This window comes from Cetorhinus maximus, chromosome 14 (genome assembly GCF_964194155.1).
Source record: "Cetorhinus maximus chromosome 14, sCetMax3.hap1.1, whole genome shotgun sequence".
NCBI classification, from domain to species: domain Eukaryota; kingdom Metazoa; phylum Chordata; class Chondrichthyes; order Lamniformes; family Cetorhinidae; genus Cetorhinus; species Cetorhinus maximus.
This window is the reverse complement of record NC_135892.1, coordinates 56,647,749-56,664,208: the sequence shown is the minus strand read 5'-3', so window position 1 is coordinate 56,664,208 and position 16,460 is coordinate 56,647,749. Positions and strand designations below refer to the sequence as shown.

At 44.5% G+C, this 16,460-nt stretch overlaps 1 protein-coding gene across 4 annotated transcripts in view; it reads left to right on the top strand.

The window, feature by feature from the left end:
* The window catches only part of cfap36 (cilia and flagella associated protein 36), a 137,646-nt gene that overhangs the window by 81,477 nt on the left and 39,709 nt on the right, over positions 1-16,460 (top strand). For 2 of the 4 annotated variants that reach the window (XM_078556967.1, XM_078556965.1), the window contains exon 7: positions 2,009-2,083. The exons of the other annotated variants lie outside the window; for them this stretch is intronic. In XM_078556967.1, coding sequence (XP_078413093.1) covers positions 2,009-2,083 — 75 coding nt within the window. The remainder of the gene's footprint in view (positions 1-2,008; positions 2,084-16,460) is intronic. 4 annotated transcript variants of the gene reach the window in all.

Below are 16,460 nucleotides of genomic sequence, written 5' to 3'. Positions count from 1 at the left end.
GTCACTATTTACATCTTTTAAATCCCAACACACACACACAAAAAAAAAGAACAAACCAAATAGGGTCTCTGCAGAGGTTGGCCAATCGGAAAACTTTATGAAAAAGGATAAAGTTTGAAGGTTTTGACACTGTCAATCTGGTGTTCCTGCATACAAAAACTAATCACTGGTCACAGTAGTTGCCTGGACATTTTTTCCAAAGGAGCTTCAGTGAAACAGTATCCACGGAAACTTTCTCTCTCTTCACAGCCTTTTGGGCTCCCAAATACAGGCGGGTGATATTGCAGTGAGGGTCTTTTTTCTTGGCTAAAGGAGGATAATCACCTGGAACTCCAGGCAAGGCAGTGACAAAGACAGCTGAGCAACCTTCCTTCTCTGTTTGCCACCAAAGCACACAATGAGCGCAAAACACAAGTTCTAAAACAGAAAACCCTCCTGGTCAGGTGGTTTCTAATAAATCAGCAGGGTTTGCCAGCATCTGAAAACAGGTGATTTTTTTTCTCCAGTTCAGGTAAATAAGTGGCCCTTATCTCCTCAGGTGTCTTGCTGGACATTTAGCTGAAGTCATGTGATTTCTTGGGGGGAAAAAATCAGCCTGCTCACAGTCCACTGCGAACTTATAGCCCTTCTTTAGAAAGAAATCCAGGTCAGCTCCCAAGAAAGTGTCCTGATATTCCAAGGTCCTTCCAATTTTTTAAAAAACACAGTTCTTAGAGATATGGATTCCCAACATAATAAATTTGAAATTGAATGTCTTTGTAATGGTGATAATGAAACTATCATCAATTATCATAAAAACCCATCAGGTTTGTTCAGGGAAGGGAATCTGCCATCTTTACCCCTAGCCTGGCCTATATGTGACTACCTGTGACAGCAATGTGGTTGACTCTTAATTACCCTCTGAAATTGTCTAGCAAGCCAATCAGTTCAAGGGCAATTAGGGATGGGGAACAAATGCTGGCCTTGCTGGCGATGCCCATACCCTATGAAAGAATAAAAAAACTCCACTGCTCTTTTCACCCCTTTTTATGAGGGATTTTTATCAGCATAATTTTGTACCACTATATAGTCACTGACTTGGAAAAAAAATTGAAGGCTACATACCATCTTAAATTGTTTTACTAATGCCTTGCATTATAATGTGATAGAAGTAATGGTAATCATGCAGATTATTGAGGAAGAAATAGATGTTCCATACATTCATTGAACAATCATTACAAGTATAACACTTACACACTGATTAAATTACTGATATTTCTGAATAATTGGTGATTATCAACCAAGCAGTTTGATGAAATGCGTGAAAAAATGTTGGAGGTTTGCAGCATTTATTCAGGTAAAAGTTCATGTAGATTTTTTAAAAAAAAATCAGGATCCTAATGCACTGATGGTGGGGAGTGTAACTAACATCCTAGTAATGCCAATCTTCAGTAAACTTATTGTTACTACAGCATGGCTTGTGGCTTGAGTTTTTATTTTATATATTTAAAAAATCATAACTAGATAATGAGAAAGTACTGACCCATCATTACCTGAACTGAGCTATTTGGTGACCATTTGCATGCAAAGGGAGCTTTCAGGTCAAAAATCCATTTGGAACCATTCTGCAAAGGAAATTCTTTTAAATTGAATTGGAATTCCTTTCTTCTCTTTCCTCTTGTAAAGCCTACCTCCACAGTTAACTGGCTTGGCAGCAAGATGATAGTTACAGAGGGGAGGCAGAAACCAGGATGAAACAGGAATCGAGGTTAAAATGGGAAGTGGAGTGCTGGATACTAAAGGTAGGTTTAGGATTAGATTAGATAAATTGGAATACCATTGAGAGAGCATATAATTTTGAATAAATCCCTTACTCTTTTCAGTTCAGATTTTACCACAGTTCAGGTGGTTGGTTTCCATTTCCCTGTTTGAAACTGGGAAAAGTGTACAGTGTGTGTAGATGTTAAGGAACCTGTTGCTTTGTAGTGCAGTGAGGATGACTGTTTTAACATACCAAAATTTTTTACAGGCTGTTCAGAAATCTTTACAAAAGAGAACATCAGCAAGAGAAGATGCAGTTGCATCCACAAGTAACCTAGATGAGGTAGTAGATGTATTTGCGAGTTTCTTAGTCTTTGTCATAAGGTAGTTACAAACTCATGAAACGGTTTTGTTTACTTTGAAAAATTCAGACTACTTTAAACATGAAAGTTTTTCTGGAGTAAAATGACTTATGTTAAACTTCAATATTGTCAGATAAGTGCAAGGATCTAAAACCTGGTATAGGATTCTCGCAAATATCAGCATTATAGGGCAATGCACCTAAAATCCAAACATATATACGTTGTTTTGTGTCTTCCCATTGACTATTGTGATATCTTGGAAGTAATTCTATTTTTATTTTCAAGTTCTGATCTCCACCTCCATTTGATAGTTCATATATTTTTATACACTGGCAATCAAAAAACAAATTTGGTATAAATTTATTTAGAAACAACCTCCAGCTGTTTCATGGTATTTTTGTGTTGAAAGGTACTTTGAATTATGAAAACTGCATTGTTTTCAAACCTGAAGGTTTAAATGTGCATTTTTGCTATTCGAAGAGATGTTTATTTGTGCACATATGGTTTTGTTGTGTTTTTGTATATGGCATTTTTGACATACAGGATTAATTGTGCATCGCCAGTGCTAGAATGGTGATGTCTGAGGCTCCCCAGATATTATAACGAAGCCGGCAAGGTGCAACAGTTGTTGGCAAAGTATAGTGAAAAATCGGGCTGCTGCTAAAGTCACTGCAGCTTCAGGTAATGGAGTCCAGGATGGAGCGTATAATATTCTTGGTCTCTCTGTGCTAACCCAGTTTATTTACAGAGTCAGCTGAGGTAAGGGAAAGGTTAACTTTATGAAGAAACAACTTACTGTGGCTTCATCTTGCCCTAAGGTTCCACAAGAGAGAGCAAGACCATGAGACATTTCATCACTCCCTGGGATAATGTATACTGTGCCTCATTAGCATATCACAGTTAGAATTAACCCCTTATACTACATCTCCCCCCAAATCTCTCCACCCATTGTACCACATCTCCCTACCAAGTCTGTGACTTCCATTTCTTTTTATAGGGACAACTGTTGTGGCAGTTTCACAAGTCTGCCCTACTGGGTCCTCTGCTCCTTTGAAGGAGATTGGGGATTTGAGCCCTGGGGTAATCTCTCAGGTTCTACCTGGCAGAAGGAGAATTTGTAGATGACTCAGGTTTACCAGTCCTGTAGTCATCTGGATCTCTGTCCGGTTGGGTAGATGACTGCTTCGACTGTGTAGGAGGTTGCTTCTGTGTGACACTAGTGCACCTCTGTTCTGTCTCACCATAAAATTTTCAGTAGGACTGTGGAGGTGGTGTGTGTTCAACCACTTGTCCATAACAAGCTTGGTCTCGGATTAAAACTGGCTCTCCTGGTTGGAGGTCTGGTAGGCTGAGTGCTTTGTGACATTTGTCATAGTTCCACATCTGGCTGAAACTATACTCATCGGGTGGAATCGTACCAGAATTGCACTAAGTGTGGCAGCGGCCATGATAAACGACGTTTTACCAATCGGCCGCAATGGTTGGTTTTCGCACCGTACCATCCGCTTACTGCCCCATTAATTATGCAGTCACAGGAAACATGCTATTTTGCTGGCAGGCGGCCTCTGAATTGTCTGCCACGCCATCACCTCATCGTTTCCTCACTCTGGGTGCCATATCTAAATTGCGGCCGTGCACACAGTTCTCAATGCTTGCAGCCTAGGACTGCTGCAGTGAAGACATGGCCCTGAAAGCCAAGAAGAGTTCAGTGACCCATCACTGGTATGCCTTTTTGAGGCCCATTGTTATGTCTTCTGCCCCTCCTCTGGCTACAGGAGGTCCAGCTTGGGAGGCGGTGGCAATGGTGGTCAGTGCCAACATTGCACAGAAGAGGTTGGCCATCCAGTGCAGAAAGAAGATAAATGATCTTATCTGTGCTGCCAGGGTAAGGCAACCATCTCATCACTCTAAACTCACACACTCACAAGGCCATCACACATTCACTGGCATCTCACTCTGCCAGCTGAAAGGACATCACCATTCACAAACACTCTCTCTCACACACACACACACACACACACAAACTCTCACATCTCCGCTTGGCCTCATCTCTGGAGACTGCCTTCTCAGCCCTTACCATCTTGAGAACACATGCACAGATCAATATGTGCTGCCACACACACCCTGGGATACTGCTCTTCCCCTGCAGCCTCTTCCCTTGCTTAAAGGCACTTCTCTCCCTTCCACAAGCAAGCCCTAGCTCTGCAGCCATTGAAAAGCCACCCCCCCACCTTATGGCTGGTCTAGTAAGTAGAGACGGCCCATGAGTCCCCTGTAAAAGAAAGGTGGTGCTGCCTGCAAAGCCTGGAGCTGATGTCCGCATGTGCTGCCCGAAGCAAGGTAGGCAAACCAACCTTGAAGTCTTGAGTGAAGTACAGCTTGCCAGGTGCATGTCGCTTATGTGCAGTTGTGAAACACGTCGACGTGCAATCGTGAAACTGGTTTCATGATGGCGTAAATCCGATTTTTGGCCTTTTTGTCATACTGTCTGCTCACTCTGCCAAACGCGCAGCCGCCAATGGGAGCGGAAAATTCCGCCCATCCGCTTTCTCCATCACCTTGTCCATTTCATCAGCCTGTACACATGACATGAGTATGTGTGCGAGAGTAGGGAGTTGAGTTCTCAGTCGTCTTCCCATGAGGTGTTCACATGGTGCTAAACCATTTTGGAATGGATTTGAACGATAGCTCAGATGTGCGAGTTATATGTCATTGTTCTTCAGCAATGCTTTCACTGTAGGCACTCCTCTTTCTGCTTCACTGTTGGCTCGAGGGTATCTTGGTGAACTGGTAGCATGGACAAACCCACATGATACCGTGAGCTCTTTAATGTATTCATTGGCAAACTGCGGTCCATTGTCTGAGATTACAATGTCTCGGATTCCATGTATTGAAAATATCCCCTTCAGCAATGTAATCACTGCTTCAGAAGTATGATCCTGCGGTGGCTTGACTTCTTTGCATCTGGAGTAGTAGTCTAGCTCAATCAAGAACATCTTGCCTTTAAAGAATCCATCCCTAGACGATCACATGATCTTGATTGAAAGGAAGATGACCTCAACGAGTCTCTTGACTCTTGATGAATAGCACAAGTTAATACAGCTTGCTGTCGTCCCTTCCAGTGACGTTGAGAGACCTGGCCACCAAACAGAATATCTTGCTCTGGCTTGACATTTCGTGATGCCCAGGTGTCCTTGGTGCAATCGTTGCAGTATATCAAGTCCCAGAATGACCAATCGCTCATTGTAGATGAGTAAATCATCAACTACATGCAGATGTCTTCTCTGTTCATGGTACTGTCTGAGAATTGGATTGTATGGCATGTAAGTTGGCCATCCTTTGACGTAGTGTTCTTTGACCTGAGCACATTCTTCATCAGATTTCTGTGCATCTCTGATTTAATTTAGTCGCTGAGTTGTTGCTTGGTAGAGTTGTGGTTGTTGTCGATGCAAATGTTTCTACCTCTTCAACAAGGATTGCATCACCTTGTTCAGCCCTTGCCAATGGGATACGGGACAACGCATCTGCTGTTTTCCTGGAACATACTCTGTCTTTGCATCAAACCTCATCATCGTCAGCCTAAATTGTGGAGGCATTTTTACTAACTCTTTAGAATTTAAGAGTGTCGGTTTGTGGTCTATCTCTATCTTGAAGTAGAGACTAAGAACATAATCTGCAAATTTTTCACAAGCCCATGTAACACCTAATGCTTCCTTCCCTCTCACTATTTATCTCTGTTCAGTCTCTGTCAGTGAACAGGATGCCTAGTAACTGGTCTATACTATCCATCTGTCTGTATCTGAAAGAGTACAGCTCCCAATCCTGTAGAAGATGCATCTGCAGCAATGATAGCAGGTAGTTCAGGGTCATAGTGAGCTAAAATATCAGGTGATAATCAGTATCTCTTTGATTTTCTCAAAAGACCTCTGTTGTGCTTCTTCCCAGCACCACATATGGCTTGTAATAGCTGACATCATTGCTCGTTGACGACAGCTAGGTTGGGTAAAAACTTTCTGACTTGGTTTGCCATACCCATGAATCTCTGGAGCTTGATACTCCTTGATTGCTCTTGTCTTCTTTGGATCAACTCAGACAGTAGATGCATCTACAATATGCTCAAGGAACTTGATAATCAATTATGAGATTTTGCTTTTTTTGCTGAGCGCAAGCCCTGCTTCCTGTAGGCGTTGGAGCACAGCTTGAACTCTAGTGTCATGTTCTGTCATGGATCAGGACATCATCCATGTGACACACGAGTCCATCTTGCCCTTCTAGGATACTCGTCTTCTGGAAGATTTCTGGTGCTGATGTGATGCCGAAGGGTAATCAGTTGAAACAGAAGCACCCAAATGGTGTAATGAAGGTTGTGAACAACATAGACTCTTCATCAAGGGGTAATTGCCAAAAACCACTTGCATCTAGCTTCATGAAGATTGAACTTTGCCCCAATTTTACTAAGCTCTCATCCACACAAAAGGTAGGATGGACTTCATGTTCAGCTGTTTTTTTTTTTAGCTGGGTAAGATCTACATAAATTCTGATAGACCCATTGGGTTTTGGCACTGGGACCATCTCCAAGCAGCAGCTTGTTGGTTCTGTCACAGCAAATAACCCCTTGCTTCAACGTAGATTCAATTTTCTTCTTTACCTTTGGCAAGAGTAGATGAAAAACTTTTCTGGGCATAAACAGAAGTACTGGCTTCATTTCGGGAAATAGCGTGAATTGATATGCTGCCTTCAGCTTTCTCAGTCCTGTGAACAGCTGTGGAAATTCAGCTCTGATGATTTTAGGCTGATCTTCTCGGCTTTGGGTTCCGCCAGGGGCACTCAGCTTCTGACCTCATTACAGCCTTGATTCAAACATAGGCAAAAGAGCTGAACCCCAGAGGTGAGGTGAGTGTAACTGACCTTGACATCAAGGCAGCATTTAACTGAGTGTGGCATCAAGGTCCCCTAGTAAAGCTGGAGACTGTGAATCGGGGTGGGGGGGGAGCTCTCTGCTGGTTGGAGTCATACCTAGCACAAAGGAAGATAGTTGTGGTTGTTGGAGGTCAATCATCTCAGTTCCAGGACATTGCTGTAGGAGTTCCTCAGGGCAGTGTTCTAGGCCCAACCATCTTCAACTGCTTCATCACTGGCCTTCCTTCCGTCATAAGGTCAGAATTGAAGATGTTTGCTGATGATTGCACAATGTTCAGCACCATTCATGACTTCTCAGACACTGAAGCAGTTCATGTCTGAATGCAGCAAGATCTGGACAATATAATGTCCAGGCTTGGGCTGACAAGTGGCAAGTAACATTCATGCCACACAAGTGCCAATGACCATCTCCAGCAAGAAAGAATCTAACCATCGTCCCTTGATATTCAATGGCATTACCATTGCTGAGTCCCCCACTATCAACATCCTGGGGGTTACCATTCACCAGAAACTGAACTGGACTAGCCATATAAATACTGTGGCTACAAGAGCAAGTCAGAGGCTAGGAATTCTGCGGCAAGTAACTCACCCCCTAGCTCCCCAAAGCCTGTCCGCCATCTAGAAGGCACAAGTCAGAAGTGTGATGGAATATTCTCTGCTTGCCTGGATGAGTGCAGCTCCAACAACACTCAAGAAGCTTAACACCATCCAGGACAGAGCAGCCCGCTTTATTGGCACCACTTCCACAAACACTCACACCCTCCACCACCAATGAACAGTGGCAGCAGTGTGTATCATCTACAAGATGCACTGCAAAAACTCACCAAGACTCCTTAGGCTGCACCTTCCAAACCTACAACCACTACCATCTAGAAGAACAAGGGCAGCAGACATATGGGAACATCACCACCTGGAAGTTCCCCTCCAAACCACTCACCTTCCTGACTTGGAAATATATCGCCGTTCCTTCTCTGTCACTGGGTCAAAATCCTGGAACTCCTCCCTAACAGCACTGTGGGTGTACCTATACCACAGGGACAGTAGCGGTTCAAGAGGGGAGCTCACCACCCCCTCATCGAGGACGATTAACAATGGGCAATAAATGGTGGCCTAGCCTAGTGACATCCACATCCCATAAATGAATTTTAAAAAAAATTTCCAGTTCCTGTATTCTGCAAATCAGATATAATTCAGTACAGGCTTTCCTGCTTAAGAGTGAACAGCTCTGGTTCAGTATCATATATAAAGTTTCAGTGATTTTTCTCTCTCTGTATTGAAGGGTTGCATGCAGTTATCCAATGACCTTGAGTTCTGTACCTCCTGATCTGTATAGTTTTTTTACATGGTGGTTGAAGAGGATTTTTGTCCAACCACAGTTCAGTATTAGAAAGAAGCAAATCTGCTGCAATGTATGTTTCACAAAGTGTGTCTTGTTTCCCTCTCCTTGGATAACAGCACTCTAGTAGCTTTTGCATGGTTCCTGGATTTCTCCAAGGAAAGGCATCTCAATATCATTGATATCTTTTTAATGATGTTGCCACCGTTTGAAGGCTTCTCTTTTTGCTTATTCTTTATAGACTTCTTGCTGTGACCCTTCTTTCTGCAAAAATGGCACTTGGCCTCTTTGGCAGGACAATTTTCATGCCTGTTTTTTTTTCGGCCACACCAATCAGTTAGCTAGGGCAGTTGATGGATGCTATTCCTGCCTCCCCTGCTTTTATACGGCCACCTCTCTGCTTTCAAATTCAATATACTTCAATGAGTCAATTGTTTTTGGGATATGGTTCTCCCTGTCACCCCGAATCACCGATCGATTTTGTTTCCTGACAGCAGCATTTCTTTTCAGTTGAATTGCCTTTGTTAAGCTTAAATTATCTCTTGACTACAAGTAGTCGGACAGTGCTTCATCCAAGACTCCAACAGCAATTCTGTTCCTGAATAATTCATCTTTTAAGCTCCCATATTCACAGTCCTCTGCAAGGTCTGTACAGATTGTTGATAAATGTATCAATACTTTCCCTTTGTTGGGTATGCCTGTTAAATTTAGCCTGTTTTACAATGGTATTCTTTCACAGATTGAAGTAGGCATCAAGTGCTTTCCTTCCTTCATCATACGTATCTTCTTCTTTGATCCCTTGCCTGACTAGGATATCATCTGCACAGCCACCCATCACATATAATAGTGTACTGACCTGCTCACTGCTTGGCTTAGCAACAAGCCCGATGCAGTGCAATATCTAGTAAATCTTTGGCTCCAGCTCAGCCATGCAGACTGCTTGATTGGTGCCTGCTACCTGACCGAAGCTTTCCGTTAATAGCAGAGACTTTTCCATACTTGTTCTTTCACTTGCTGTCACCTTATAATATTCTTGGTCTTGTTGTGCTAACACAGAACATTTACAGAATCTGCTGAGTTAAGGAAAGCATTAATTTTATTAAGAAACACCTTACTGTGGCTTCATCTTGCCATGAGGTTCAATAAGAGAGAGCAAGATCATGAGGCATTGCATCACTTCCTGTGATGATGTATACTGTGTTTCATTAGCATATCACACAGTTAGAATTATGCTAATCTTCCCCCAAGTCTCTGAGTCTACCCATTTATGCTACAGGGGATACGGGGGGTGGTGGGGTGTGGGGAAATGGGTGGCGGTGGCCAGGGAATGTGAGACCAGGGAGCAAGGGATTGCGGGGCTGAGAATCTGAGTTTTGGGAGTCCGGGGGATGTAATTGGGCATCAAGACTGTGAATGAAGGAAATTGGAGCTGGGAAAACGTGCATTTTTGGCTGCAACACTCTATCTGAGTCACTTCTATTTCCCCTTTTTTCTCCCCTATTTTCTTTTTACTCCCTCCTTGACCCTTTCTGCTCTTGTCATGCTTCCTTTTATTTCTCAGCTTTCAGGTACTCTGCCCTCCTAAATCTCTACCAAACTCTTCAGAAGTCCTCAACCTTACTACTCCCCTGAAGCCATTCCAGCCTTGACTCCCTCTGTTAATTCTACAGCTTCCCTCTGAAGAGCTCAGCGAGGCATCATCCTGCTTTCTCATCGACTTCTCTGTCCAGTATGCCAATTGGGGACTAGCTAATCTCCTTCCTTTTCCATCACCCTTTAAAGTGCTGACCTTGCGGATTCTGCCAGCAGATTGGCAAACATCACCACTCTTTGCATCTCCCCCCAGAATGACCATTAACTTGTGAACAAGGCCTTTGCCATCCATAAGCTTATTGTGGATGATTGCATCAATGTTGTGGCCTTGACGAAAACTCGGCTGATTGGTGACGACACCATCTCCACTATAAAACCTCCTCTCCTGGCTATACCTTTCACCACTTGCCCCATCCAAACCTATCACCAAATCACACCTTGGTCTGCTCCCCTACTCATTTAGTACCACTTTCTCCTTTGATCACCTGTTGTTGTTCCAGTCCTCTCGCCTCTCATTTAAATTCCTTGTTCTTTAATACCCACCCAAGTATCATGCCAAGTGCCTCATCAAGATACCTTCACTGCTTTCTTCCCTTAGCTTTTTTCACAGAGTGATTTCTCATCCTCCGTGACTTCAAGTTCATCTCAAGTCATCATTCTGCGTCTCCTCATAGGTCACTTGTCCTCTGACCTTCTCTTAATCTCTCCCTTCACATAAACTCCCCTACCCATGTTCATGACGACCCCCTTAACCATGCCATTTCTCACCATGTCAATCACCGATAAGGTCATCACTGATCACTTGTATTACTCTCCACCCACATTACCTTTTGTCCTCCAACCTCACTTTCTTCTGTGCTCGCCTCTAGAAAAAACTTTTCCCCCAGATCACTTACAATTTCATTTCCCAATTACCAACTGTCTAGCCCTCCATCCGCCATTATATTCCTGCAGCTACCAATCTGCTTAATCGCACACTTCCACCTTTGATGCGCTTGTCCCCATTAAAACCATTGCACTTTCTCTCCCTGGTCATTCCCCTGTTATGGCTCTCGTATCCACTTGCTTAATTCCAAGGTACACAAACTTGAACATTTATAATGGATAACTGATATGACCAATTATTCATAGATTTGGGAATAACCACATAAAACACTATCAGGCTCTGCTTTTGGCTGCAAAAACTGCTCACTATTCCAGAACCATCCTGTAATGCAAATATAACCTCTGGCTTCTCTTCTCCATTTACAAGCCATCTTCTTAAACCACTCTCCCCTGCCACCTCCACTTTCGCATCTAACAATCGTGAGGTGTTCATGGACTTCTTTGTCACTAAGATTAAGACCATTCATTTAAACGCCTCGATCACTTCCCTCTTCCCCAAATTTCCTCTAAGGTAACTCCCCTGCCCTAGACCTGAACTTGCATCTTTCTGCAGTTTCCCTCCTTTCTCCCCACATTCCCTCTCCAGGTTCATCTTGTCCAGGAGACTCGCCTCTATCCAATTCGCACCAAATTGCTGACTAACCTCCCTTTCTGGCCTCAGTGTTAACTAATATTGTTGACTGCTCCTCCTCGTCATGTGCTGTTCCCCTCCCCTTCAAATCTCCTGTCATCCCCCATCACCTACTCAAAAAACCCACCCTTTACCCTTCTGTCCTTGAAAACTACCATCCTCGTTTCAACCTCCCTTTCGTCTCCAATGTCCTTGAACATGTTATCACCTCCCAAACTCTCACCCATCTTTCCTGCAAATCAATGCTGGGATTTCACCAGTCGGGTTTTCGCTCCTACCACAGTACTGCACCAGCCTTTATCAATGTCACAAATGACATGCTATGTGACTGAATGTGGTAGACTATCCCTCCCTTACCCTTCTTGATCTGTACGCAACCTTTGAAACTGTCGCCCACACTATTCTGCTCCATTGCCTCTCCCTGTCGTACAGCTGGGTGGATTTGCCCTCACCTGAATCCATTCTTATTTATCCAGTCACTGTCAGACAATTAGCTGCAATGGCTTCTTTTTCCACCCTCAAACGCCATCTCTGGAGACCCCCAAGGGTCCCTTTCCTATCTACATGCTGGCCCTTGGAGACATTATCCAAAAACACATCAGGCTTCACACATGTGGTGACAACATATAGCTTCACTTCAAGACCACCTCTCTCGACCTCCTCCACTGTCTCTGATTTGTCACATTGCTTGTCTGACATCCAGTATTGGATGATTAGAAGTTTTCTTCAGTTATATTTTGGGAGGATTAATGCCATTGTCTTTGGTCCCTGCTGCAAACTTTGTACCTTCATCACCAAGCCCATCCCCCTCCCTGGCAGCTGTCTGAAATTAATGTCGTTTTTGACCCTGCGAAGAACTTATGATTACATATCCACTCCAATACCAAGAACGCCTACTTCCACCTCGACAACATCTCCTGACTCTGTGCCTGCCTCAGCTCATCTACTGCTGAACACTCATCCATATGTTTGGAATTGTCAAATCTAGAGGTATCAATGCTCTTGTGATTGGCCTTCTGTCTTTCTCCTACCATAAACTAGAGCTCATCCAAAACTGTACTGTCTATACCGTGACTCACATCAAGTCCCATTCACCCATTACTCCTGTTCTCGTTGACCATCATGGATAGAGAGGATTGGTCAATGGACAGGAAGCAGCGAGTAGGGATAAGCCTGGCATTTTCAATTTGGCAGGCTGTGATTAGTGGAATGCCGCAAGGATCAGTGCTAAGGCCTCAGGTATTTAAAATGTATATTAATGACTTAGACAAAGAGACCAAGAGTAACATGTGGGAAAATGTTGCATAGCAGTAACGTCACTGGACTAGTAACCCAGAGGCCCAGGCTAACGCTCTGGACACTTGGGTCCAAATTGCACCATGGCAGTGGGTGGAATTTAAATTCAATTAATAAATCTGAAATTGAAAGTTAGTTCAGTAATGGTGACCATGAAATTATCAGTGATTGTATTGTTGTAAAAAATCTATCAAGTTCACGAATGTCCTTTAGTGAAGGAAATCTGCCATCCTTACCTGGACTGGCCTAGATGTGACTCCAGACCTGCACAGCAATGTGGTTGACTCTTAATTGCGCTCTGAAATGGCCTAGGAAACCACTCAGTTCAAGGGCAATTAGGGATGGGCAATAAATCCTGGCCTTGCATCCAATGAAAGGATAAAAAAAATCTAAGTTTGCTGACACTACAAAACTTGGTGGGAATGTTAGTTGTGAGGAGGACACAGAGACTGCAAGAGATATACACAGGTTAAATTAATGGGCAACAAGGTGGCAGATGGTGTACAATGTGGGAAAGTGTGAGATTATTCACTTTGGTACTAAGAATAGCAAAGCAGAATATGTTTTAAAAGGTGTGGAAACTTGTAAATATTGATGATCACAGAAACTTGGATGATACAAAGAACACAAAGCAACAAGTACAGCAAGCAGTTAGGAAGGCATGTTGACCTTTTTTTTTCATTCATTCACAGGATGTGGGTTTCGCTGGCTTGGCCAGCATTTATTGCCCATCCCTAGTTGCCCTTCAGAAGGTGGTGGTGAGCTGCCTTCTTGAACCGCTGCTGTCCATGTGGTGTAGGTACACCCACAGTACTGTTAAGAAGGGAGTTCCAGGATTTTGACCCAGAGACCCTGAAGGAACGGCGATATATTTCCAAGTCAGGATGGTGAGTGACTTGGAGGGGAACTTCCAGGTGGTGGTGTTCCCAACTATCTGTTGCCCTAGTCCTTCTGGATGGTCGTGGTCGTGGTTGTGGGTTTGGAAGATGCTATCAAAGGAGTCTTGATGAATTTCTGCAGTGCATCTTGTAAATGGTTCACACTGCTGATATTGTGCATTGGTGGTGGAGGGAGTTGATGTTTGTGGATGTGGTGCCAATCAAGCAGGCTGCTTTGCCCTGGATGGTGTCGCGCTTCTTGAGTGTTGTGGGAGCTGCAGTCATCCAGGCAAGTAGGGAGTATTCCATCACACTCCTGACTTGTGCTTTGTAGATGGAGGACAGGCTTTGGGGAGTCAGGAGGTGAGTTACTCGTCACACAATTCCTAGCCTCTGACCTGCTCTTGTAGTCATAGTATTTATATGGCTAGTCCAGTACAGTACAGTTTCTGGTCAATGGTAACCCCCCCAGGATGTTGATAGTGGGGGGGCTCAGCAATGGCAATGCCATTGAATGTCAAGGGGCGATGGTTAAATTCCCTCTTGTTGGAGATGATCATTGCCTGACACTTGTGTGGCACGAATGTTACTTGCCACTTGTCAGCCCAAGCCTGGATATTGTCCAGGTCTTGCTGCATTTGGACATGGATTGCTTCAGTATCTGAGTCATCACGAATGGTGCTGAACATTGTGCAATCATCAGCGAACATCCCCATTTTGACTTTATGATGGAAGGAAGGTCATTGATGAAGCAGTTGAAGATGGTTGGACTGAGGACACTACCCTGAGGAACTCCTGCTGTGATTTCCTGGAGCTGAGATGATTGACCTCCAACAACCACAACCATCTTCCTTTGTGTTAGGTATGACTCCAACCAGCGGAGAGTTTTCCCCCTGATTCCCATTGACTCCAGTTTTGCTAGGGCTCCTTGATGCCACACTCTGTCAAATGCGGCCTTGACGTCAAGGGCAGTCACACTCACCTCACTTCGGGAGTTCAACACTTTTGTCCATGTTTGAACCAAGGCTGTAATGAGGTAAGGAGTTGAGTGGCCCTGGCGGAACCCAAACTGAGTGTCAGTGAGCAGGTTATTGCTAAGCACGTGCAGCTTGACAGCACTGTTAATGACCCCTTCCATTACTTTACTGATGATCAAGAGTCGACTGATGGGATGGTAATTGACTGGGTTAGATTTATCCTGCTTTTTGTGCACAGGACATACCTGGGCAATTTTCCACATAGCCGGGTAGATTCCAGTGTTGTACCTGTACTGGAATAGCTTGGCTAGGGGCGCGGCAAGTTCTGGAGCACCAGTCTTCAGTACTATTGCCTGAATATTGTCAGGGCCCATAGCCTTTGCAGTATCCAGTGCCTTCAGCCATTTCCTGATATCACGTGGAGTGAATTGAATTGGCTGGGGAGCTCCAGAGGAAGGCAAGAGGAATCATCCACTCGGCACTTCTGGCTGAAGATTGCAGCAAATGCTTCAGCCTTATCTTTTGCACTGATGTGTTGGGCTCCTCCATCATTGAGGATGAGGATATTTGTGGAGCCGCCTCCTCCAGTGAGTTGTTTAATTGTCCACCACCATTCACGACTGGATGTGACAGGACTGCAGAGCTTAGCTCTGACCCGTTGGTTGTGGGATCGCTTAGCTCTGTCTATCGCTTGCTGCTTGGTACGCAAGTAGTCCTGTGCTATAGCTTCACACCTCATTTTTAGGCATGCCTGGTGCTGCTCCTGCACGCTTCATTGAACCAGGGTTGATCCTTGGCTTGGTGGTAATGGTAGAGAGGGGTATATGCCGGGCCATGAGGTTACAGATGTCCGAGTACAATTCTGCTGCTGCCGATGGCCTGCAGCGCCTCATGGATGTCCAGTCTTGAGTTGCTAGATCTGTTCAAAATCTGTCCCATTTAGCACTGTGGTGGTGCCACACAACACGACGGAAGGTATCCTCAAAGTGAAGGTGGGACTTCGTATCCACAACAACTGCGCAGTGGTCACTCCTGCCGTTACTGTCATGGACAGTTGCTCCTGCAGCAGGCAGTTTGGTGAGTCTAGTATGTTTTTCCCTCTTGTTGGTTCCGACTCAGCCTAGCAGCTATGTCTTTTAGAACTTGGCCAGCTCGGTCAGTAGTGGTGCTACCGAGCCACTCTTGGTGATGGACATTGAATTCCCCCACCCAGAGTACATTCTGCGCCCTTGCCACCTTCAGTGCTTCCTCCAAGTGGTGCTCAACATTGATTCATCAGCTGAGGGAGGGCAGTAAGTGCTAATCAGGTGGTTTCCTTGCCCATGTTTGACCTGATGCCACGAGACTTCCAATGGGGTCCGGAGTTGATGTTGAGTACGCCCTCCCGACTGTCACTGTGCCGCCACCTCTGCTGGGATGGTGATGTCTGGGGCATTAAGATATGATTCCGTGAGTATGACAATGTCAGGCTGTTGCTTTCCCAATTTTGGGGCTAGTCCCCAGGTGTTAGTAAGGAGGACTTTGCAGGGTCGACAGGCCTGAGTTTGCCATTGTCATTTCTGGTGCCTAGGCCGATGCCGGGTAGCCTGTCTGGTTTCATTCCTTTTTTGTGACTTTGTAGTGGTTTGATACAACTGTAGGCCAGACCAGGTCAGGACGGCAGATTTCCTTCCCTAAAGGGTATTAGTGAACCAGATGGGTTTTTACAACAATCGACAATGGTTTCATGGTCAGCATTAGACTTTTAATTCCAGATTTAATTCCAATGGTGGGATTCGAACCTGAGTCTCTGGATTACTAGTCCAGCGACAATACCACTACGCCATCACCTCCACTGTGAGA